This window comes from Aquarana catesbeiana, linkage group LG01 (assembly GCF_042186555.1).
Source record: "Aquarana catesbeiana isolate 2022-GZ linkage group LG01, ASM4218655v1, whole genome shotgun sequence".
NCBI lineage: Eukaryota > Metazoa > Chordata > Amphibia > Anura > Ranidae > Aquarana > Aquarana catesbeiana.
In genome coordinates, this window is record NC_133324.1 from 595,074,234 (window position 1) to 595,101,187 (window position 26,954).

The window sequence follows — 26,954 nt, forward strand, 5'->3', positions numbered from 1 at the left end:
TAACTAAAGTGCAGTCGTTTTGTAAGCCTAGCAACAATTGTTGTCTTTTGTCTACTACAGTCCCATTTACAGTATATGATAAATAATTATAAAATGCAGGACCATGAAGGGATATTATTAACTGTCACTTTACCAACTCTAGAGATGACCCAATTAGGAGAATCAGCAATTTGCTAATTATTGATTGCCCTAAATATTTCCATGCAGATCTGCAGGAAATTGCGCAATTCAGAAATCCATGCAACTGTGATTTAGAGGCTTTAATTTACTAAAGCTGTAGGGTGCAAAATATGGTGCAGCTGTGCATTGTAGCCAATAACTTCTAACTTTAGCTTGTTCAATTAAGCTTTGAAAAAAAAAAAAACTTGGAAGCTGATAGGTTTCTACGCAAAGCTGCACCAGATTTTGCACTCTCTAGTTTTAGTAAATCAACCCCATAGATTGCAAGTTTCTCTGCTGCTTTGCACAACCTTCCCAGCACACTGCTGTATGCACAGTATTTGATTTGCTTTAGCTCATTGGGCAGCCCCTTCAAATTAAAAGGCTGCCCTACTGCAGCACACATTTAATGCACCAAAAACAAAATAGACACCAAACTAAACAAAACAGACTCAAAATGGTTGATTTACTAAGGCAGTAGAGGATTCAATTAGCTCACAGAAGATGTGTCCACTTCAGAAGAAGAAGGATATTATCCAAGATTTTACAAAACATGGCCCCAGCCATTGACCCTTTAATGCAGCAAAGTCGGTCTATACCTTTAGCAGAGAAACAGCCACAAAGCATAATGTTTCCACCTCCATGCTTGACTGTAGGGATGGTGTTCTTAGGGTCATAGTCAACATTTTTCTATCTCCAAACATGGCGAGTGCCCCTCCTCAAGAGGGCACATGTACTATTATGCCAATGAACATCTAAATGATTCAGAGAAGGATTGGGAGAAAGTTCTGTGGTCAGATGAGACCAAAATTGGGCTCTTTGGCATTAACTCGACTCATCGTGTTTGGAGGGTGAAAAATGCTGACTATGACCCTAAGAACACCATCCCTACAGTCAAGCACGGAGGTGGAAACATGATGCTTTGGGGCTGTTTCTCTGCTAAAGGTACAGGGGTGACTTTGCCGCATTGAGGGGCCAATAGACGGAGCCACGTATTGTAAAATCTTGGATGAGAACCTTCTTTCCTCAGCCATAACACTGAAGATGGGTCGTGGATGGGTATTCCAGCATTACAATGACCCAAAACATACCGCCAAGGCAACAAAGGAGTGGCTCAAGAGGAAGCACATTAAGGTCATGGAGTGGCCTAGTCTGTCTCCAGGCCTTAATCCTATAGAAAATGTATGGAGGGAGCTGATACTTCAAGTTGCCAAGAGACAGCCAAGAAACCTTAAGGATTTAGAGAAGATCTGTAAAGAAGAGTGTACCAAAATCCCTGATGTGTACAAACCTGGTCACCAACTACAAGAAACATCTTACCTCTGTGCTTGCCAACAAAGTTTTCTCCACCAAGTATTATGTCATGTTTTGCTTGGGGATCAAAAACGTATTTGACTCACTGAACTGCAACTTAATTTATAGCATTTGTTTAAATGTGTTTTTACACATACACCTATGATAAAAATTATAGACCCTTCATTTCTTTGTAAGTTGGCAAATTTACTAAATCTGCAGGGGATCAAATAATTATTTCCCCCACTGTGTTAGTATGGGAGTTCAGCAAGACCATATATTGGGTCTCCTTCTTGCAGGGTATTTTCATAGCACACAGTGATTGACTAAATCTGATACTGATAATGTGACAGTAGTACTTCTATTATTAATTGACTGCACTAATTACACGTATTGCAGCAACACCACTGTTCTGTTGTTGCTGCAAAGTTGTGCAGAACCTTGCACCTAGTAAACCTAGGTGCAAGTTAGGGTGTGACTACGCGGTGACAGAAATTGACATCAGAGTGCTGGCAAGAAGTGACGTTTAGCACGATCCCGCTAGTGTGGCTAGTGGCATGTGTAAGCGGCATGAACTTGACTATATGATAAAGATCGCTAATGGTTTTTTTACTTGTTTGTGAGTACCATTTTAAGAGGTTTGTTGTATAATAAAAAAAAAATTACGCTATGAGGATCGTTTGTTCCTTTATGTTTGAGTCACAGTTCTAGTGAAGACTGTCAGAGTGAGGAGCACAGATCAGAGGCTATAATTACACTGTGGTTGGATTAACAGGTGTTTTGTGCCGATCTGTAAAAGGAAAGGCAATATTATGTGATGAGTGGGGTGACAAGAGGGGAGCATGCCTCACTTATGCACAGTGGTGATAATAGCCATTTCAAGTGGACATGAAACAACAGTTTATGGACTTTTTTCCAGATATCTGGTTTATGGACTCTTTTAAAGCACACGATTATCACTGGAGGTGGTAGTGTGGTGTCTAAATGTTATATGAAGTGATATAGCGCTGCTAGAGTAATCTTCAATACTAATGCCCCGTACACACGGTCGGATTTTCCGATGGAAAATGTCCGATCGGAGCGTGTTATCGGAAATTCCGACCGTGTGTGGGCTCCATCGGACATTTTCCATCGGATTTTCTGACACACAAAGTTTGAGAGCAGGATATAAAATTTTCCGACAACAAAATCCGTTGTCGGAAATTCCGATCGTGTGTACACAAATCCGACGGACAAAGTGCCACGCATGCTCAGAATAAATAAAGAGATGAAAGCTATTGGCTACTGCCCAGTTTATAGTCCCGATGTATGTGTTTGACGTCACCGCATTTAGAACGATCGGATTTTCCGACAACTTTGTGTGACCGTGTGTATGCAAGACAAGTTTGAGCCAACATCCGTCGGAAAAAATCCTAGGATTTTGTTGTCGGAATGTCCGAACAAAGTCCGACCGTGTGTACGGGGCATTACTCTTTGTTATAGCCAATCAAAATGACAGCTTTACATTTAACTGATTTAGGACTAGCCTAGCCTGTTCTCGGCATCCCCAGAGCAAAGTCCTAATCTTTTTGATGATCACAGGTGTTTTTCCTGGAGTTAAAATTTAGCGTTAACCTTTAGTTTCCTTGCTTCCCCAAGAAAATACCTGGTACTTCCAGGTATAAGGAGAAGATGGGACATGTCCCCTGCCTCTCCACAATGCAGCACTTGGTGAAGAAGTTTCTTGCTTCCCCAAGAAAATACCTGGTACTTACAGGTATAAGGAGAAGATGGGACATGTCCTCTGCCTCTCCACAATACAGCACTTGGTGATGGAGTGGCCAAACCAAGAAATGTCACAGTGTAGAAGAAAAATATACACGTCAAGTTAAAACATGGGTACCTCAGGGATGAAGGGTGGACAGTAGATCAGAGAAACACTCCAGTGTGAACAAGGTTGAGGTTCACTTTAAACCACATGTGTCAAACAAAAGGCCCGCTGGCTGAATCCGGCCCACCAAGTCATTTCATGTGGCCTTCATACCTCTTCTCCAGCTGCAGCACCTCCCTTGTCTCTGCTCTCACCTTGTCTCAGCAGTCGGCAGCAGAGAGGAGGAGAGAACTCCTCCACCAGATCCTGCACTTCTCTGTGCAGCTGCAGAGAGGCTCATCCCTGCTCCCCCCTCCCATCTCAGCAGTCAGCAGCAGAGAGGATGACAGAACTCTTCCTACAGATCCTGTTCCTCTCTGTGCAGCCACAGCACCCACTCGTGTCTGCCTCCCCTGGTCTCAGCATTCAGCAGACTCCGGCAGCTCACTCCTGCCCTCCTCTGGTTCTCTTACAGACTCTGCACTTGCTGCTTCCCAGCTCTGCCCCCAGCTTCTTCCCAGCAGCAGTAGAAGGTAAGAGTGGTGTGCTGTTATCTAAGGGAGGGTGGGGGACTCTTGATTTCTGATGATAGGGGGGCTTTTGACATCTGCTTATAATTATTATGAGAATACAATTCTATGCCAGTTGAAAAGGAGGGTTGCACGCCGCTGGCATCATAAGTTATTACTAAAATCAGTAATAAACAAATGCAGTGGCATTTATTTAATATGATAAAGAGTAGACTATATTTATATAGTCTTACAAATATAACTGTCCCACAATGAAGTTGAGTTTGACACCCCTGCTTTAAACAATCACAAACACCCACTGCAACAATAAGTTTTATCTTTAAACCAGGACAAACTGTTATGCAAAATTAAATCTTCACAAGGAACAGCAGCAAATATTTTCTGACATGCACAAATAACCAATGTACTAACTTTGTTTTGTTTTCGCCATTGTTTTTTTTTTTGTTTTTTTTCCCAATACCACTGCTGTGTGGCCAGTACTGCAATGTAAACTCTAATTTACATGCAGCACAGCAGAAAATAAAATAACATTTTTTTTTCTGTGAGAAATGCTCTGAATCACATTGTATAGATTTGGAATATCCAGAGGAAAATAGGATGTATCGTTACCTCGGCATGAAAAATTACAGAGCTTTAAAACAGATTCAGATACAGCATCACTTCACTACTGGCCTTTATCTTAATTCCATGCTTCTAGGGGTCGGCTGAACTAAATGTATAGCAATTTCAAGTCCATTTACAGGGGCTCTTTGACCCTGCTGTTTACACTTTTAGTCGTTGTGTCATTTAGCGTCCTTCCTGATAGTCGTTAAACTATTTAGACTTGTCCAAAGGGAGTTATAGTATGAGAAAGTATACAATGGCCAAAGGTCCCATGGAGGCTATTAGATAGCAATAGCTGTTTAAAAGTACAGATGCAATTCATGACTATGGTTGGCAAATGCAGATGTCTCCTGACAAAATAAAGTGGCAATCGCTGTTTTATGTGATTACTTAGCATCACATTCATTATACTTTTATTTCTTACCTAGACAGATACACAGGGTACCATTAGAAGCCAAATTACAGTTTGTATTAGAAAATAATATAGAAAATAGAGGTCATTTTTAGGTAGTACATCTGTAATGTTGACAAAGAAAATTTTACTCTTTAAAAAAAAAAAATCCAATCTAGCCAGTAAGCATTAGAGCTCATTGTGATACCTCAAAGTTGGACTTATTTACATTTCACATTAAAATTATAATCCAATGGTAATTGTATTTCTTGGACTTACCAGGTTGAAGATAGGAGATTTATTTTATACTGGCTACACTCAGATACAGCAATACTGCCTGATTATATCACTGGACCTAAGTATTTCATCATTCAGAAATGACCAAATAAAGTGTTTCTGACCGATAACAAAAACCTACAGGGCCTACAATAGTAGGTACAGCTTATGACAGCACATACATACAGATCTGAGCGCTCAGTGAATTCTCTTTTAGAAAACTCTGGTTGTTTGGATGATAACAATCAGCAATTTAAGTTGTAATTTTAAACTTGTATTTCTGGGTATTTCTTCCATCATCCCCAATCAGTGGTGCAATGCCATATAAAAAAATTAAAAAATCTCTAAGTCTCATGATCATTGGAATCTGTTGAAAGAGCTGTTTGTATTGTCCTAGCAACCAGTTTCCCCTGTTCATTTTCCTATTTTCATTGGAAACACCAAGCGTGAAGCATATAGGCTTCCAATGACAGCACATGCAATGCGTACAATTGTGAGGTTACCAGTGTGACAACAAAAATAAAAACATCTACGCTAAAACCCAAGTATGGTGGACAATGATAGGAAATCCTACTGAATTTCAATATCAATGCCATCATACAAACACATGGCAACACTTACAATGAAACCACTTGGACGGCAAGCATACTAATGTAAAAATATTTATACAAAAATGTTGTGATAAGATTTTAACTACATAAAAACCCACAATTTTACCAGCTGTATAACCAGTGTGTAATATAATTATATTAATATAATGCTTACCAGAGGCACCCTAAGACATAAGGATGTTTGCTATGTACGTATGATCCAACTACAATGTTTACTGTGAAATATTTTTCTATGGACATTTAAATTTGGTTTCCCAAACATGCATATTTATGGCTTTGTGGGATGGAGAGAACAAAGCAAGATAACATCCCTGTTCACAGATTATTTTGTGAAAGAACAATAGCGATTGGAAGAAAAAACCCAGCAAATCTATTCTCTATTTTCAAAATCAGTCATCCAAGATTTTTGTGGAGATCAGAGGAGTAATGGCAATACTAGCCAAAATTGTCCAGAAGAAGCAATAATCATCTTGTGCCTATAGAGGCTTTAATGTACAGATATATCTTTGATGGCACAGATAAACCCAAAGTTTATAAAAGAATGTACATAGCATGCAAAAAGCCAAATACACCCAACTAAATTCCCCAAACTACATAAAATGATATTCCAGTGAGATACCTTACCGGAAAACAATGTATCTGTTTATACAGCAGAATAAATGTTTGTATGCTTTTATTATCACAGTTAATAGTTAACTAAATTCAGATATCATTTTATTAAACAATAAAAAAAAATTGTGCTGTACACTATATTTTGGGTGTCTATGATCTATTCCTTCAATTATTATTTAATAATATATGTTACCTATTGATCTAAAGTTGTAAAATAAATACCAATTTTGTTTCTAGAATATATATATATATATATATATATATATATATATATATATATATACAGTATCTCACAAAAGTGAGTACACCTCTCACATTTTTGTAAGTATTTTATTATATCTTTTCATGTGACAACACTGAAGAAATTACACTTTGCTACAAAGTAAAGTAGTGAGTGTACAGCTTGTATAACAGAGTAAATTTGCTGTCCCCTAAAAATAACTTAACACACAGCCATTAATGTCTAAACTGCTGGCAACAAAAGTGAGTACACCCCTAGGTGAAAATGTCCAAATTGGACCCAATTAGCCATTTTCCCTCCTCCGTGTCATGTGACTCGTTAGTGTTACAAGGTCTCAGGTGTGAATGGGGAGCCAGTGTGTTAAATTTGGTGATTTCGCTCTCACTCTCTCATACTGGTAACTGGAAGTTCAACATGGAACCTCATGGCAAAGAACTCTCTGAGGATCTGAAAAAAAGAATTGTTGCTCTACATAGATGGCCTAGGCTAGAAGAAGATTGCCAAGACCCTGAAACTGAGCTGCAGCACAGTGACCAAGACAATACAGTGGTTTAACAGGGCAGGTTTCACTCAGAACAGGCCTCACCATGGTCGACCACAGAAGTTGAGTGCACCTGCTCAGCATCATATCCAGAGGTTGTCTTTGGGAAATAGACATTGCTGCCAACATTGCTGCAGAGGTTGAAGGAGTGGGGAGTCAAGTCAGCCTGCAGTGCTCAGACCATAAATTGCACACTGCATCAGACTGGTCTGCATGGTTGTCATTCCAGAAGGAAGCCTCTTCTAAAGATGATGCACAAGAAAGCCTGCAAACAGTTTGCTGAAGACAAGCAGACTAAGGACATGGATTACTGGAACCATGTCCTGTGGTCTGATGAGACCAAGATAAACGTATTTGGTTCAGATGGTGTCAAGCGTGTGTGGTGGCAACCAGTTGAGCAGTACAAAGACAAGTGTGTCTTGCCTACAGCCAAGCATGGTGGTGGGAGTATCATGGTCTGGGGCTGCATGAGTGCTGCCAGCACTGGGGAGCTACAATTCATTGAGGGAACCATGAATGCCAACATGCACTGTGACATACTGAAGCAGAGCATGATCCCCTCCCTTCAGAGACTGTCCCGCAGGGTAGTATTCCAACATGATAACGACCCCAAACACACCTACAAGACAACCACTGCCTTGCTAAAGAAGCTGAGGGTAAAGGTGATGGACTGGCCAAGCATGTCTCTAGACCTAAACCCTATTAAGCATCTGTGGGGCATCCTCAAATGGAAGGTGGAGGAGCGCAAAGTCTCTAACATCCACCAGCTCCGTGATGTTATCATGGAGAAGTAGAAGAGGACTCCAGTGGCAACCTGTGAAGCTCTTGTGAACTCCATGTCCAAGAGGGTTAAGGCAGTGCTGGAAAATAATGGTGGCCACACAAAATATTGACATTTTCACTTAAGAGTGTACTCACTTTTGTTGCCAGCAGTTTAGACATTAATGGCTGTGTGTTGAGTTATTTTGAGGGGACAGCACATTTACACTGTTATACAAGCTGTACACTCACTACTTTACATTGTAGCAAAGTGTCATTTCTTCAGTGTTGTCACATGAAAAGATATAATAAACAATTTACAAAAATGTGAGGGGTGTACTCGCTTTTGTGAGATACTGTATATAAAACATTATTTATGCATGGCATGAAGTTGATATACTATATACTTTTTTGTGGTGTGTGTAGGAAACAGACTGCATGTCATATGGTTTCATGTGATGACACACAGCTGTAAGTCTTATACGGCTCCAGAAAATGCTGGTGGTAATGCTTTTACTTGTTTGTAAATTATAGCATAGGTTTTCTTTAATTCAATACTTCATTACATTACTGCCAGAGTACCATATTACAACTTTGAAAACACAAAGCAGATACATTAATTTAATCCACTCAACCTATTTATCAGGCTTTCTATTTTACTATTCTTTTGTTCCTTTCTCACCTACATGTTAAATCATAATGATTTGTTTTTCCACTTTTGTGATGCTGAAAAACGTCTATTCCTTCAACACCTGTCTCAGGGTATTTTCTCCCCAGCATCTATGACTGGTAAATGTCCAGTTAAAAGTCTTCTCCATAGTGATTGAGAAAGTCTTCAGACTTCAAACTGACATAATTGAAAGAAAGCTCCGCTTCATCCTGTTTACAGGGTCCAGGTGTTTTCAGCTAGTACACATATATAATAGAGACTGCTAAAGTACATACTGGAATGAAATGGGTTTTTTTTCCTCCCCTATATACTTCTCACTGACTACTTTAGCAGATCTGACAGCCATTGTAGTTATAATTGCAGGATCTTTAATATACTGTAATCATATAAACATGCACAGATATATGAAACAATGTATTATTACTATTATTATTATAAATTAAATAAAAATTTAATTTTCAGAATATATATAAAACATTATTTATGAACGGCATGAAGTTGATATACTATATACTTTTTTTTGCAATTATTATATTTTATTATTTTTGTGTAATTATTATTATTATTTTGATAATAATAATAATAATAATAATAATAATAATAATAATAATAATAATAATGAACTGCTTCATATACCTGTGTGTGATTATATGATTACATTACAGTTGATTTTTACTTAATTTTTTATTATTATTACTCAAGCTTATCTAAAATATTATCAGCAAGTCCCCTCATGCCCAACGATTTGGGCAACAAATTAAGCAGGGCAAGTCACCCAATATTAGTTCTACCCTGCATAGTAAATTCACACATCTTTCAATGTTTTGACATAATTGTAGGTAATATTTTAATAACAGTAAAAAAAAAAAAAATGAAGTTAAAATTTTCAGGAAAAAAATGCTTTATGTTGTGTGGTGTGAAAAGTTATTCAAGACTCCTTAAATTGCCTCCTTATTTGGAATAAAAGCTAATAATCCCATATGCAGCAATAGAATAACAACTAAAGAACATGAAGCATGTGTCATTAAAAACTACAGGGCCCTAGTGCACAATCTGAACAGAGCCTTCTAATCCTGTGAAGCTCCTCCATTTATTTATTTATTTTTTGAATAAGGGTGGCATTGCTTCCTCCTGAATCTGCCTAAAATGATTTTTCAATGCTAAGATATCAGAATAGCAGAGAAGAAATGAAATGTAATATGTATATATATGTATATATATACAGTATATATTACCCACATCTGGTAAACATTGCCTCTGATGCTTAGGCCACATCCCTATGAGCTCATGGGCTGTTTTAACTTCTGAAACTGCCCACCCCCCTTGTGAATAAACAGTTGCTTATTATGCCCTAGATTAGAGGTGTCAAGCTGGTGGACCTCCAGCTATTGCGGAACTACAAGTACCATCATTATTCTGCCTGTGGAGTCATGCTTGTAACTGTCAGCCTTGCAGTGCCTCATGGGACTTGCAGTTCTGCAACAACTGGAGGGCCGCCAGTTTGACACCTGCGTCCTAGATCATGGGTGCTCAACCTGTAGCCCTCCAGCTATTATGGAACTACAAGTCTAATGAGGCATTGCAACCTACTGACAGTTATGGCATGATGGAAGTCGTAGTTCTGCAACAGCTGGAGGGCCACATATTGAGCATCTATGCCCTAGATCAAGCCCTTACATGACACTGATTAAGGTAGACTTTCATTTGCCAACAGACATTTTCAAAGCCACTAAAAAATATAATAGATCATGCCTGCTACACCAAGAGCACCATGTAAACAATGAGATTTCAGCAATCAAATATTATCTCCACTGCAGAATTCAGATGTCATTGAATGACAAACTAACAGCACCAACATAGCCAAGCTTACTTTTGTATGTAAATGACTCCAAACATTAAAGATTCCAATACAAACAACTGCTGAATCACGTCTATACATTGAAATAGCAGAGTCATGATATGTCTTCAACATTAACATCATATACCGTTTTGTTTTTTTTTGTTTGTTTTTTATTATGTCTCAAATATTGACACTATGCACAGGTTTGTTTTTTGTTTTTGTTTTTTTGTTTTTATGGATGTGCATTGCATTGGCAGGCATCAAGACATATCCTATATCCTAAGCAATGTGTTGTACAGCTCATACAACTGCAATCGATTCATATGGCCTTTTGCTGTAGTGCGCACGTCTATTTCACAGGTCAGTAAAACATAAAACACGCAACATATGCCACCATATAAAATCCGCATCTACTACATGGCAATGTTAGCTTTTATGTTAGCCATTAAAAAAAAGGTCTCGGAAGAGTATTTTAAATCAGTCAGAGCTGGGGATTCCCAACTCATATCCACACTTCAGCACCACACCAGCTGAACAGCTCCCTCCAGCTCATTGGCCAATGCAGGAGCAAGCTCAAAGCTGCAATTCCATCCAGACAATAGCAAAACAGCATTTTAAACCTAGAAAATATAGTTTTTGTCTATATTGTAGCCGTAATTGCTTCAAAGTAAGGTAAACCTTATTCATCACAAGGCAGCAAAATAGAAACCCAACTGTTGACTGTCACATTGTACCAGCAAGAATATGAAATTGTTACTGGTACAATGCAATGGGGCAGAAAAATAGTTTTTCAGCATACACTATGCATTGTATAATACACACTGTACACTATACAAAAGTAAACATAAAAGTACAATAAACACATACATATTGCTTGTATAATAGTCAGTTCTCAAAGCCACATTTACAAGTTTAGAGATGATAACAAGGTATATGCTTTCCAAAACAAATCAGCTTTAAAGGCAAAACTTTTTTTTTTCATTTTGGACATAGTCAGGAAGGGTTACAAAGACTTTTTTTTCCATCTGTGTCCCATTGGAGAGAATTTCCCTTCACTTCCTGTCCTATAGCCACAACAGGAAGTGAAATTGAATTCCTCCAATACCTGGTAGTTCCCACTGGAAGTTTTCCCCTCTGGTGACTCAAAATGTCTTTTTCTTTCACTTTTGGTGATAATTGTCATCAAGAGGGTGACTCTTCTTAAAGGGGCCAAAGACAACAATAGAACCTGAAAAGTGTTCCAATTCACCTCCACTCTATCTAAAATTTATAAAAAGTTGTGCCTTCTGTTATACTTTAAAACCTTGTTAGAAGTATGCAACCACACCTAAAAATTGTAAAAAGAGCCAATTCCACCAGAAATGTCACAACAACAACAGGACCACAGACATTCTGTAGTCAAAGACAAGGCCTTCAGCTTTCTGCTACACCTCTATGCATCTTTCTAGTGAGCTTCTCCAATGCTTTCTGCTATTGCAGCAAACACTTGGGCATCCAACAATTCATTTGATTTAGAAAAGCACTTTAAACCGAAACAAAGCCCATTTTCAAACACCTCTAGCTACCGACAGAAGACTAAATCCAAAAGTTCCATTACCTAGCAGGAGTTGGTTTACTACAGGTCGATCAACTGTTCACTTCTCAAGGGAAGTTGCACTTTGCAGGGGAATTCTACCCAGAGGTAAGGCTCTGTTGACCATCTTTCAATCCTGTGCAAGCAAACAAATTCTGTTTTTGCATTTTACTTAAACATGATTGGGTATCCTTTACATAGTGAACCTTTACTGCATTCACTAAGCTTCGAGCAAATTTCCATGCAATGTGCGAACAGCCTACTTAATTTCAGTAAATTAACCCATGTGAATCAAAGCAGCCAAGACAACCCCTGGTAAACCAACCAGGGGTTGGTTTACTGAAGGCAAACAGGTTGCTCACTTTTAAAGGGAAGTTGAACTTTGCAAGGGAATTTTACCCAGAGGTAAGGCTCTGTTGACTGCCATCTTCCAATCATGTGCTAGCAAAAAATGTTGTTTTTGTATTTTCCGTAAACACGATTGTGTATTTTTTGCAAAGTGAAACTTCACTGCATTCACTAAGCTTTGAGCAAATTCCCTTGCAATGTGCAACTTCCCTTGCAAAGCAAACAGCCTACTTAATTTCAGTAAATCAACCCGTGTGAATCAAAGCAGCCCAGACACACAGGGAGTTGATTTACTGAAGGCAAATGGGCTGTTCACTTTCAGCTACTTTCTCACAACTCAAACAGGGCCCATTTTTAAACACCACTAGCTAATGACAGAAGACCTAATCCAACAGTTCCATTACCTAGCGGGTGTTGATTTACTACAGGTCAATAAACTGTTTACTTTGCACGGGAAGTTGCACTTTTCAAGTGAATTTTACCCAGAGGTAAAACTCTGTAGACTTCCATCTTCCAATCATGTGCAAGCAAAAATACAGTTTTTGTATTTTCCTTGAACGTGATTGAGTATCCTTTGCAAAGTGAAACTTCACTGCATTCACCAAGCTTCGAGCAAATTCATCTGCAATGTGAAAATTCCCTTGCAAAGTGAACAACCTACTTTGTTTTTTTTTTAGTAATTTAGAAACTTAGTAATTTTAGTAAATCAACCCATGTGAATCACAGCAGCCCAGACACATAGGGGGTTGGTTTACAAAAAAAATTGGGATGTTCACTTTTAAAGGGAAGTTGCCATTCACAATGAAAATCTTCCCTTAGCTTGGTGATCGTGGAGAAATGTGACTTAACAATACCCAATCACGTGCAAGAAATAAAAAATAAAAAAATGGCATTTTGTTGGCACATGATTGCAGTAGGGAAGTTGGCATTAGCTAAATTCCCTCCCAAAAGTGCAACTTCCCTTGCTTTTGGTAAATCAACCCCACTGGTCCAAATGGAAGCCTGGGGAGCACTCCCTTTGCAAAAGTGCAACTTCCCTTGGCTTTAGTAAATCAACCCCAGAGATCCATGTGGACATCTGGGGAGCCTTTTTGATTGCAAAAGTGCGACTTCCCTTGCCTTTAGTAAATCAGCCCCAGTGATCCATGTGGAAGCCTAAGGAGCATTTCCTTGCAAAAGTGCAACTCCCCTTGCCTTTAGTAAAACAACCCCAGTGATCCATGTGGATGTCTAAGGAGCCTTCCTTTTACACAAGTCAACTTCCCTTGCCTTCAGTAAATGAACCCCAGAGATCCATGTGGACGTCTGGGGAGCCTTTCTGTTGAAAAAGTGCAACTTCCCTTGCCTTTAGCAAATCTGCCCCAGTGATCCATGTGAAAGCCTAAGGAGCATTCCCTTGCAAAAGTGCAACTGGATGTCTAGGGAGCCTTCCTTTTGCAAAAGTGCAACTTCCCTTGCCTTTAGTAAATCAACTCCAGTGATCCATGTGGAAATCTGGGGAGCATTCTCTTTGCAAAAGTGCAACTTCTTTTGCCTTTGGTAAATCAACCCCAGTGATCCATGAGGAAGTCTAGGGAGTCTTCCCTTTGCAAAAGTGCAACTTCCCTTGCCTTTAGTAAACCAGCCCCAGTGGTCCAAAGCAGCCCTGGGCACCATGCCTACACCTATGGGCTTCCAAAGGAACTTTTTCCCATACTTTGGTAAGGTTGTAGCATCAGCAGCAACACATCAAAAGCCAAGTGCAATGAAATAAAGGGATAAAATAAAGGGGCAGGATGCAGCGACTTACCACAACCTCTGCAGAGCACCCTGCCAACATCTTTCTTGAGGTTCCTGCCAGTCTCCAGGGGCGGGTAGGAAGCCCTGAAGACCGAGGTGGTGTTGGTGGGATCCATGAAGAAGATGTACCTAGTGTCCTCCTTCAGCTTCAGACAGCCGGAGCCGAAATCCCCCTGTACGGTGATGAAAGAGTCCTTGTCCAAGCCGGCCGACTTGACCGGCCAGACCTGATGCACCTTGACCAGGTAGGTGTGGAGAGGGGCAGGCGAGGCTGCTGAGTCGGTAGCTCCGGTGAGGGCGATGGTGGCGATGGTGGTGAGGCTGGCCGCAGAAGCCGCGACCCAAGCGGTCGCCTGTTGGGTGACTTGGGGCTCCGTGTAGCCCTCCAGCTGTTGCCCCTTGGCTCTGGTCACCAGGTCCCCTTGGTCAGGTAGGTGCTGCTTCCTCTTGCCTTGCTGCTGCTGCACTTTGCCCTCTAGGACCACTCGGGAGCGCTGAGCCAGCTCCTGCACCGAGCCGGCGGCGCCGGGGGACGTATAACACACGGCCGGGGACACTCCAGCCCCGGCACCTGCTGCAACGAGCAGCACTGCAGCGGCGGGGAGAGGAGGAGCCGGGGAATGAGTAGACGCTGCAGCACCAGAGGCACCAGCGCTACCGGGAGCGCCGCTCACTGCAGCACCTCCCGCACCTCCAGCGGATGGCGAAGACGACGAGGATGACGAGGAAGCCGTCACCGCGGCAGAAGTCCACAGGAAAAACAGCAGGGCACCGTAACAGCAACCCCAGCAACAGGAGCAGCCGCCACCTGCCAAGCCGGAGCCCCCGGCGCCCGGTAACAAGCAAGGTGCGAGACCGGCGGCCAGAGACGTGCTAGACGAAGAAGACGACGTGTATTGCAATCTCATGGTAAGCTCTCTTCTCCTTGGCTTTCAGTTCTTTTTTTGGGGGGAGGGAGGGTTGTTGTTTTTTTTTTTTTTTTTTTTTTTTTTTTTTTTTTGGAGGTGCCCCCCCCCTCCCTCCCCCCACCCCCGTGTTCCTGGGGAAGAGGAAGGATTCCTATGGGGAGAAGGGTTGCTGCTTCAGGTAGGTAGCAGAGGTTATTTCTTGGCGCAGCAACAAGAGGTTGGTGGGGCGGAGGTTTTGCAGGACCCAGTAGACTATAGAGGTGCTGATGAGGAGAAGGAAGGTGGGGGGTTAGCAAATTTCCAACAAAAAAAAAAACATAGTCCTAAAAAAAAAAAAAAAAAAAGAGAGAGAGAGAGAAAGATGTTGCTTTTCAAGCTTTTGAAGGGAGAAGAGGATGCTGTAGCCAAATCCTGGTGTGTCTGCATGGAGGAGGAGAGGAGCTGAATGCTTTATAGAGAGCAAACCTCCTGTGTGGAGTGAAGGAGATGCTGCGGCTGAGGATGCTGCTGCTACAGACTGAGACACACACATACACACACACACACACACACACATACACACACACACACACACACACACACAGGGGAAAGAGGAGGAGTTCCAAAGCTCAATATTGCTTCCCCATGCCATGTGTAGTTCCACCGCTGTTTACATTTGGGATTTCACATCTTTTCTGTCGCGCTTTGACCCCTTCTGTCCCCCCATCCCTCAAATTTCAGAATGCGAATTTTTCTTCTCTAAAGTGGTAACGTCACTATCATTTTTTTCTTTTTTTATTTAGGGACTGACGTCGCTATCATTTTTTTTTTTTTTATTTAGGGACTGACGTCGTTATCATTTTTTTTTTAATTTAGGGACTTACGTCGTTATCATTTTTTTTTTTAATTTAGGGACTTACGTTGTTATAATTTTTTTTTTTAACTTAGGGACTTGCGTCGTTATCTTTTTTTTTTAACTTAGGGACTTACGTCATTATCGTTTTTTTTTAATTTTGGGACTTACGCCGTTATCAGTTTTTTTTTAACTTAGGGACTTACGTCGTTATCTTTTTTTTTTTTTAATTTAGGGACTTACGTCGTTATCATTTTTTTTTTTTTAACTTAGGGACTTACATCGTTATCATTTTTTTTTTTAACTTAGGGACTTACGTCGTTATCATTTTTTTTTTTAACTTAGGGACTTACGTCGTTATCATTTTTTTTTTAACTTAGGGACTTACATTGGTATCATTTTTTTTTTAACTTAGGGACTTACGTCGTTATCATTTTTTTTTTTTAACTTAGGGACTTACGTCGTTATCATTTTTTTTTTTTAACTTAGGGTAGGGACTTACGTCGTTATCATATTTTTTTTTTTAACTTAGGGACTTACGTCGTTATCATTTTTTTTTTTTAGGGACCCTCCAAGTGCTTTAGGGCCGGTTCACACTGGTGCGATGTCAGAGATCAGATGTGATTAGCGGTAACATCGCTATAATTTTTTTATTTTGGGACTTAACGTCGTTATCATTTTTTTATTTTAGGGACCCCGTCCCCAAGTGCTTTAGGGCCGGTTCACACTGGTGCGATGTCAGAGATCGGATGTGATTCGCGGTAACATCACTATCATTTTTTTATTTTGGGACTTAACGTCGTTATCGTTTTTTTATTTTTTATTTTAGGGACCCCCCCCTCCCAGTGCTTTAGGGCCGGTTCACACTGGTGTGATGTCAGAGATCGGATGTGATTCGCAGTAACATCACTATCATTTTTTTTATTTTGGGACTTAACGTCGTTATCGTTTTTTTATTTTTTATTTTAGGGACCCCCCCCTCCCAGTGCTTTAGGGCCGGTTCACACTGGTGCGATGTCAGAGATCGGATGTGATTCGCGGTAACATCGCTATAATTTTTTTATTTTGGGACTTAACGTCGTTATATTTTTTTTATTTTAGGGACCCCCCCAAGTTCTTTAGGGCTGGTTCGCCTTGCTTCAGAATAACAAAATCGATTTCATTATTTGAAATTTAGGGTAGAAATATCTGAGTTTACAGCCGCTTAAGGGCTGGTTCACACTGGAGCAATGTCAGAGATCAGATGTGATTCGCACCGCACTGCAGTGAACGTCACGTGCGATCTCTGTGTGATGCGATTAAGGAGCATTCTATATACTCTCCCTATGTGGCGCATTGCTTCAGAATAACTAAATCAATTTAATTATTTGAAATTTAGGGTAGAAATCTCTGAGTTTACTACTGCTTAAGGGCCGATTCCCACTGAAGCAATGTCAGAGATCGGATGTGATTCGCACCCCACTGCAGTGAACATCACGTGCAATCTCTGTGCGATGCGATTAAGGAGCATTCTGTATACTATCCCTGTGGCGCATTGCTTCAAAATAACAAAATCGATTTCATTATTTGAAATTTAGGGTAGACATATCTGAGTTTACTACCGCTTAAGGGCTGGTTCACACTCGTGCGATGTCAGAGATCGGATGTGATTCGCACCGCACTGCAGTGAAAATCACATGCAATCTCTGTGCGATGCAATTAAGGAGCATGCTGTATACTCTCCCTATGTGGCCCATTGCTTCAAAATAACAAAATCGATTTAATTATTTGAAATGTAGGGTAGAAATATATCTGAGTTTACTACCGCTTAAGGGCTGGTTCACACTGGAGCGATGTCAGAGATCGAATGTGATTCACACCGCACTGCAGTGAACATCACGTACGATCTCTGCATTCTATATACTCTCCCTATGTGGCACATTGTTTCAAAATAACGAAATCGATTTCATTATTTGAAACTTAGGGTAGACATATCTGAGTTTAGTACCGCTTAAGGGCCGGTTCATACTGGTGTGATGTCAGAGATCGGATGTGATTCGCACTGCAGTAAAAATCACGTGCGATCTCTGTGTGATGCGATTAAGCAGCATACTATATACTCTCCCTATGTGGCGCATTGCTTCAAAATAACTAAATCAATTTCATTATTTGAAATTTAGGGTAGACATATCTGAGTTTACTACCGCTTAAGGGCCGGTTCATACTGGCGCTTTAAAGGTGCTATTTGCCTTTCCACGTCCATAATGTCGCATGTGCGCAGTACTTATCAAGCAAGCCTCGTTTTCGTTGCCGGATTACCATAACAGCCATGTTCCACAAATCTGAGCCGACCTGCTGCTGTATTACTCGCAGGATGTCGGAGCTGACGCAGAGAAAAGGAAATGACGTAGCCCCGGCATGTAAACACCATTTTTCCGGCATAAGGAGCTTGCTGGAAAAATGGAACAAAGAGCGCATGTGTTGGTAACGTCATTGCTCAGAAAAGGAAGAATTACACTGAAAGGAAGAAGGTAGGAAGAGTTCCACATATAGCACCCAGTTCATTAGTTTGTAATGGGTAATATGTCTGAAATTGAACAGTATGGGCTTACTACCGCTTTAAGTGGTTGATTTATTAAAGCAGTATCAAACCCTTGTTTTTCTTTCAATTAAAATTCCCGAGTCTTTCTGCGTCCATTGACACAGACAGTGGCACTCAGCCCCGCCCCCCTGCTCCTGCGTAAGAGCTTTTTATTGACACCAGCGGGAGCCAATGGCTCCCGTTGCTATCAATCAGTCCAACAAGGAGGGAGACAGCGGCTGGAGCCGCTGCGCCTGGAGCCGCTGCGCCTGTGCTGATCGCTGGGTTTAGGTAAGAAAAAGGGGGGGGGGCTGGGGAGAGCTGCAGCACAGAAGGTTTTGCACCTTAATGCATAGAATGCATTAGGATGAAAAACCTTAAAGTGGAAGTAAAGTCATTTTTTTTACTTGTACCTACAGGTTAAAGGATCACTAAAGCTATTTTTTTTTTTTAAATAACAAACATGTTATACTTACCTCCACTGTGCAGCTCGTTTTGCACAGAGTGGCCCCGAACCTGGTCTTCCTTGGTCCCTCGGCGGCTGTCTCGGCTCCCCCCCCGCAAGGACTCAACACCTTCATGCGAGCTCCCTCACATGGTGTTGAGTGCTTGCGGTCGCACTCCCGTGATACAGCCGGTGGCCATAGCCGCTCACTGTATCACTCAGCCCCGCCCCCCGCATCATTGGATGTGATTGACAGCAGCGCGAGCCAATGGCTGCGCTGCTTTCAATCCATCCACTCTAGCCAATCAACGGCCAGGCTGAGGGGCGAAAAGGATGTTGGGGCGAGCGCTGGACTTTCGAGGGGTCAGGTAAGTAAAACGGGGGGGGGGCGGTATTGTCAGATGTTTTTTCACCTTAATGCATAGAATGCATTAAGATGAAAAAACTTTGACCTTTACAACCCCTTTAACTAAGGCTAAGACTTACCTGAAGGTACATTGAATATCTCCTAAATTTGCACGGTTTAGGAGACATTCACACTGAATGCAGCCAGTGATGTCACCAGCACATGCACTCTGAAGGGACGGAATACGCGTGCCGTCTCTTCAGAGCTCTATGTTGCAGTCAGTGACTTCTGTGTGCATACATGGGAGTGATGTCATCACAGCGCGGCCAGTCAGACAGTCGCAGGACACAAACCCTGGAGGAAAACTGGATGAAGATGGAAGCACATTCAGTGGTGACAGCACGCCGCTAGAAAGCTTTATGCTAAGGTAAGAATTTTAAAATGTGCTAGTATGTGATGCATACTAGCACATTATGCAATTGTCTTATGGGGTAAATGTAACACAGGTTGAGAAACACTGGTTTACAACACAACACATTCATTCCCTGAATGACGGAGCCGATCAGCGGGTGCCAGCGTTCAATCTTTGGCCAGCAACAGCTGATCGGCTTGTGCTGTGACAAATCAACGATCAGTGTGATCAATCCAGCGGGTCCTGGACACTTACATCAATACCTGGTCTTCCTTCCAGGTTCCAGCTGATAGGGTCTCTTCTGTCATAAATACCCTGCCTGTCAGCAATTTTTTAAAACATGAGTTTACTACCACTTTAAAGTGGTACTAACCCCACACCCCCATGTGTTTTCCAACTTAACCTGTAGTGCGTTAGTGCTCTTAAAAGAAAATACTTACCCACACAGTGAATCAAGTGTTGGCCCACTGCGATCCGCTGTTTTGGTGCCACACAGTGAGGTTGATTTACTAAAGGCAAAAAGACTGCACTTTGCAAGTGTAGTTGCTCCATAAGCTTAGTAAATGAGCAGAAGCTCTGCTGACTTCCATAATCCAATCATTTGCAAGCAAAAATGCTGTTTTTTAAATTTTCCTTGCATGTGATTGGGTATCTTTCGCAAAGTGAAGCCTTACCTCATTTACTAAGCTCTCGAGCAATTGCACTTGCAGAGGGCTATAGTCTATTTGCCTTTAGTAAATCAACCCCTATGTGTCATAAACAGCTGCAATGTATATTTCCCTTTTTTAAATACTGTGTTCATCTTTTTCTTTTTATCTATTTTTGCATTTCAACTCTCTTGCATGAGACACATGTGGCAGGATAACAAATGGGAGGCAGGGCTTTCTTCTGATTAACATCTTGCTTAAGGGGTCTTTAATAACATCAGACCACTAACATGATTGACTTAATTTGAATCATTACTGGCCAACTAGTGATAAGTGAACCTAGCAAAATTCAATTACACAGGTATGTTGGCAAAACCATGAAAAAGTCCACTTATTCCAAATATATATATGGGGCCAGATCTTGTTTTGTTTTTGTTTTTTGTTTTTTTTTTTTCCAGACCTCTTACAAACATTGGGTTGAGGTTTAGGTGGGCCAACTGGCCAAATCTGTTCACTTTGTTTACATGTTTGCTGAACTGTGAACAGGCTAGGTTCACATCAAACTTGTATTAGACCCAGATAGGCAGCTCACCCCTATGCATAGTCTACAGTGCAAAGGCCACTAGTAGTGGTAGCCAGATCATATGGTAATGATTCAATGCAGTCAGTAACTTGCCAAAAAGTCCTTCGTACAGCTCGTCATCAGATTTAAGAACTATCGGTAGTATAATAAAAGTACAGAAGGAAGACGGCGCTTCAAATTACAGCAACAAAATAAATGTAATGATATAAAGGAGTAATATCCACTCACATTTAGTAGAATGGTCAAATGCATATCATATAGGATGAGTCTATCATCTATGGACCCGTGCGATTCAGGAATGTACCTGAGGACTACGGTCCAAGCCCACTGGCATGAAACCACTCACAGCATAGGCACAGGACCTGAACTATCAGAAGGCTGATAGCGTGAAAACCCCTTGGAGGACATCAGATGCCAGGCTGGTTACCACCCCCCCCCACACACACACACACACACACACACACACACACAAACACACACACACCTTTGGCATCTGATGTCATCCAGGTTCCCATGCTATCAGTTTTCCAACAGTTCAGATCCAGTGCCTATGCTGTGAGTGGTTTCATGCCAGCTGACTTGGAGCTTAGTCCTCAAGTACATACCTGCATCTCTTGGGTCCACAGATAATAACCTCATCCTACATGATATGCATTTCACCATTCTACTAAATGCGAGTGGATATTATTCTTTTATATCATGCATTTAGTAGAATGCATTTATTTTGTTGCTGCACTTAGAAGCACCCTCTTGTGTTCTTTAATTATAGCTCATCCCTATGGTCAACAATTAAAAACCTATACTTCTAATTTTCTTTTTGGTAAATTGTCTTAATTGAGACTCTGGTTCAGGTGAACATGCATAAAGCATCCAGTCTGATTTGCTCATCTCCTCCCTTTCACACACCTTCCAAGCTGTTTGTCAGATATCCTTTAGATTTAATGGCAACTAAATAATATGAGGACTTTCTCAAACAATCTTTTCAATTTATTTCTAATCAGATAGGCTTTCACTCTCCCCCTCCTTTAGTGAATTCAAAGGAGATTGTGCCATCAGATTGTTACATGCGTGTGTGGCTGGCTTGGTGGCAACCTATGAAATTCTAGCTGTCATTATGTTAAAAAAGAACTGAACACTGGGAGCCATCCCCAAAAAAGACAGGCAGAGGGCAAAAGACTAGTCACCAGTATTACCTGTGGTCTCTCTGCAGTATAACTATAGACAAAACTTTTTTTTTTTCATTTTGTAAGGGAGGGTTTATAACTCTGGTCAGAGTTTTATTTTTTGTCAATTTTGTCCCATTAAGGAGATTTCCCTACACTTCCTGTTCCATAGCCAAAACAGGAAGTGAGTGGAAGTCCCTGCAAATTGAGAGAATTGTTTGGGGACTCCCAGGTTACCAGAACTAGTGTCCCCATTGGAATATCCCCCCCCCCCCCATTACTTTTCTGGGGCCAACTCAATGTGGGATTTTCTTTTACTTTTAATGATGATAATAAATAGGACAAATAGAGAGGGTGAATCTCTCTAATGGGGGGGGGGGACAAATATATACTGCGACAAGGCGCCTCGGCTGTACAAACCTGTATGTTGGTCCATGCATGTGGTAGTATGGGCGCGCGGCTGCAGGTCGGGCGGACTCGATGTCTGCCGGCCACCCGCGATCACAGTACACAGAGGCAGAACAGGGATCTGCCTATGTAAACAGTGCAGATCCCCGTTCTGACGGGACAATACTGAGATCTGCTGTGGTCAGGAACAGTGATCTTTGTGTTGTCCCAGTAAGCCCATCCCCACATAATTAGAACACAGCCAGGAAACACAGATAACCCCTTGATCGCTCCCTAGTGTTAACCTCTTCTCTGCCAGTGTCATTTTTACATTGATCAGTGCATTTTTTAGCACTGATCACTGTAATAATGTCACTGGTCCCCAAAAAGTGTCACTTGGGGTCAGATTTGTCCACCACAATGTCCCAATCTTGCTAAAAATTACAGATCATCGCCATCACCAGTAAAAACAATAAAAAAAAAAAAAAGTCCATAAATCTATCCCCTACTTAGTAGACGCTATAACTTTTTTGCAAACCAATCAACATACGCTTATTGTTTTGGTTTTTTTTCTACCAAAAATATGTAGAAGAATACATATTGGCCTAAACTGATGATTACATTTTTTTTATAATTTTTTGGGATATGTATTATAGCAGAAAGTAAAAAATATTTTTTTTTTTCAAAATTGTCAGTCTTTTTTTGTTTATAGTGCAAAAAATAAAAACCACAGTGGTGATCAAATACCACCCAAAATAAAGCTCTGTTTGTGGGAAAAAAAAGGACATTAATTTTTTTTTGGGTACAGCATTGCACGACAGCGCAATTGTTAGTTAAAGTGACGCAGTGCCATATCGCAAAAAATGCCCTGGTTATTAAGGAGGTAAATCCTTCCAGGGCTGAAGTGGCTAAAGTTTTGCCTTTAGTTGTACTTTAAACATATATTACAGATATAGGGCTATGTGGCTAAAGGCACAGGAGTGCCTTGGCACGTAGCACGTAGCCTTTTCTCAGGAAGAATTTCATAAAAAGGGTACATTTTTCAGGCTACTGTTTATGCACCCTTAACATTTCTAAATTTCCCTATAGCAGCACATCTTCCATCTTTTTTAGAGTTCAGTTCCACTTTACATATAGCCCACAATTCAAGTGACATGTGACAAATACAAATCACACTAAAGCCTATGTCACAGTGGCAAAAAAAAAAAAAAAAATGAAGTCAATGAGAACTCTGAGTTGCAGAAATGCCAAACTGTTTTTTCAATGAGCATTTGAAATCTGCAACATTTGGAAATAGCAACAGAATCATCCGTATTTTAGTAGCTATTCATGTTATTCAACACAGATGCTGATAATCATGGCTGCATAGAGCAGCATTGTAGCCAACAACAAAAGCAAAACAAGAAGAGAGATTTCAGCTGCTACAAACCTCTGTTACAAAGTTGCCCATGTGACAGGATCCTAAGGGCCATACCATACTAGTAACTTTGTAGCAGAGATTGGTAGAAACTACAAATGTATGTGCTCCATTTCTCTGCAAAATATGTAGATGGTTACAATATTTCTTACTCAACTATGAATTGATTATGCATGATCACGATCAGCTACCTTTGAGTACCTACTGAAGCTGACCATTTTGTAACTAATTTTAAATGCTGCCAAAATGAATCACTTTGGAACAGAAGACAGAGGCTCCTCATTGACCACAATTCAATTTTAGTGCTTATTTTTATTATAATTATCACAATTGTAGCCATATTAAATCTGTACTGACCACCCTACAGCAGTTTTACTGGTACAGGGTGACAGCATTGCTCAGGATCATGTATATATATTAGATCCTGCACTATCAGCTGCAGGGGGCGCATGTGCAGCCGGCGGGCCACTTCTGCTGCGATTCTTCACAGCAGAAGCTGATCTGCGGGTTCCGGGCACTCAACATCCTCCGCACTCACCGATCATCGGTAAACAACACAGAACAGGGATCTGCCTATGTAAACAAGGCAGATCCCTATTCTGACAGGGGGAAGGGATTTTTTTTCCCTAGTAAAAGCAGCACATACAGTACACATAAACACTGGCTGGGCACAAAGTTAACACTTTGATCGCCCTAGATTTTTAACCCTTTCATGACTAAGCCTATTTTTGACATTTGGTGTTTACAAGTTAAAATCCGTATTTTTTGCTAGAAAATTACTTAGAGCCCCCAAACATTATATATATTTTTAGCAGAGAATCTAGAGAATAAAATGGTGATTGTTGCAATATTTTTTATCACACGGTATTTGTGCAGCGGTGTTTTAAACGCAACTTTTTGGGAAAAGGGACACTTTCATGAATTTTAAAAAAATCAAACAGTAAAGTTAGCCCAATTTTTTTGTATAATGTGAAAGATGATGTTACGCCGAGTAAATAGATACCAAACATGTCACGCTTTATAATTGCATCCACTCGTGGAATGGCGACAAACTACGGTACCTAAAAATCTCCATAGGCGACGCTTTAAATTTTTTTTACGGTTACCAGGTTAGAGTTACAGAGGAGATCTAGTGCTAGAATTATTGCTCTCGCTCTGATGATCATGGCGATACCTCACATGTGTGATTTGAACACCGTTTACATATGCGGGAGTGACTTTCATATGCGTTTTCTTTGCTGCGCGAGCTCGCGGGGACGGGGGCGCTTAAAATTTATTTTTTCTTATTTATTTTATTTATTTTTATATTTAGAAATTGTGTTTAAAAAAAATATTTTTTTTTGATGACTTTTATTGCTGTCACAAGGAATGTAAACATCCCTTGTGACAGTAATAGGTGGTGACAGGTACCCTTTATGGAGGGATCTGGGGTCTAAAAGACCCCCGATCCCTCCTTTGTACTTCACAGTATTCAGATCGCCGAAAACGGCGATTCTGAATACTGCAGATTTCTTTAAAACCAACGCCATTGGCAGCCGAGTAAACAGGAAGTGACGTCATGACGTCACTGGAATGAAGGCTGGAATGAAGCTGCCCGCGGCTCCATTCCAGACTGTCAGCAGCCGCCGGCGGGAGGCGGATGGAGGGGGGGACGTCCCCTCCCGCTCCTCCGGTATAACAGCCGAGCGGCTTTTAGCCGCATCGGTTGTTATACATAGATAGCCGATCGCCGGCTCTACATAATGGTACCGGGATGATGCCTGCAGCTGCGGGCATCATCCTGGTATAACCCCAGAAAGCAGAGTATGCACATCTGCGTACGCTCGGCGGGAAGGGGTTAACCCCTTCCCAGCCAGTGTCATTAATACAGTGATTGCATATTTTTAGCACTGATCACTGTATTAGTGTCATTGGCTCCTACAAAGTGTCAAAAGTGTCAGTTAGTGTCCGATTGTTTGCCGCAATATCGTATTCCCGCTGTAATACACTGATTGCCACCATTACTAATATAAAAAAATAAATAAATGTATACCATAGTTTATAGACGCTATAAAGTTTGTGTAAAGCAATCAATATAGGTTTATTGGGATTTTTTTTTTACCAAAAACATGTAGCAAAATACATATTGGCCTGAACTGATGAAGAAATTACATTTTTTTTTAATTTTTTCTAATGTGTTTTATAGCAGAAAGTGAAAAATATTGTTTTATTTTTTAAATTTGTCTGAATTTTTTGTTTATAGCACAAAAAATGAAAATTGCGGAGGTGAGCAAATACCACCAAATGAAAGCTCTATTTATGGGGAATAAAAAGACATACATTTTATTTGTGTACAGCATTGCATGAATGCACAATTGTCAGTTACAGCAATGCAGTGCCATAAAGCAAAAAATGGCCTGGTCATGAAGGGGGGTAAATCTTCAGGAGGTAAAATGGTTAAACCCAAAAAGCAAACATTTATTATATTGAAGCTTACCAATCCTTGAATCTGATGGCTGCGTTTGTTTTCTTTTTTAGGCTTTTTTTTGTTTTCACACGGTGATTAGTAAATCTGTTGTTTTTCGAAAGAACAAGGTCTCCTGCAGGGTTTAGACAAACCATTTAACACAGACAGGGGTGCGTACAATGATAAGTTCTTATTTATATAAAACCTTTATCCCAAAAAAAAAAAAAAAAAAACAATGCTGTAAATGCTTATAAAGTATGAACTGAAGTTTGGCTTCAATTTGTTAGTGCGTCAAAATCTGCTCATTTAACACTCCCCTCCTCCCAGACTGACAATGCTGCTGTCCAAAGATGCCCCCTGTGCTCCTTCATCCAGAGCGGGGGCTAACAATTTTCCAACTGGCTCTTTTGGCAAAAGTTGATTGAACAACCGATGAACGGAGCTGTGCCAGCATAAACTGCTTAAATTTCTGCTAAACCAGCAGAATTCAACATTGTATAGCTAGCTAAAAGCAGATCCTACGTCAGGGTGTTAGTGCACAAAACATCTATGGGTTTGGCAGCCCCAAATACATGGAACAAGCTAATAATTGCTGTAATCACTGCAACACAGACCCTTCAATGACTTCAGTTCAATATTTCCTAGCAACAAAAACACTAAGGACAGCAGTTCTATAGTTTCTACAAAATGGATTGGGTGACATGGCCCTAAGGCGATTTCACAGTGGAAGAAA

The 26,954-nt window shown here is 40.8% G+C and overlaps 1 protein-coding gene across 7 annotated transcripts in view; it reads right to left on the reverse strand.

The window, feature by feature from the left end:
• Positions 1 to 15,066, reverse strand: part of NRG1 (neuregulin 1) — a 934,313-nt gene extending 919,247 nt beyond the window's left edge. For 4 of the 7 annotated variants that reach the window (XM_073598335.1, XM_073598318.1, XM_073598327.1 and 1 more), the window contains exon 1: positions 14,086 to 15,065. In XM_073598335.1, the coding sequence (XP_073454436.1) occupies positions 14,086 to 14,983 (898 nt within the window). In that variant the 5' untranslated portion in view covers positions 14,984 to 15,065. Of the gene's footprint in view, positions 1 to 14,085 lie in introns of all 7 variants that reach the window. The other 3 variants (XM_073598350.1, XM_073598341.1, XM_073598311.1) reach the window with 2 other exon arrangements.
• Between the last annotated feature and the right edge of the window lie 11,888 nt (positions 15,067 to 26,954).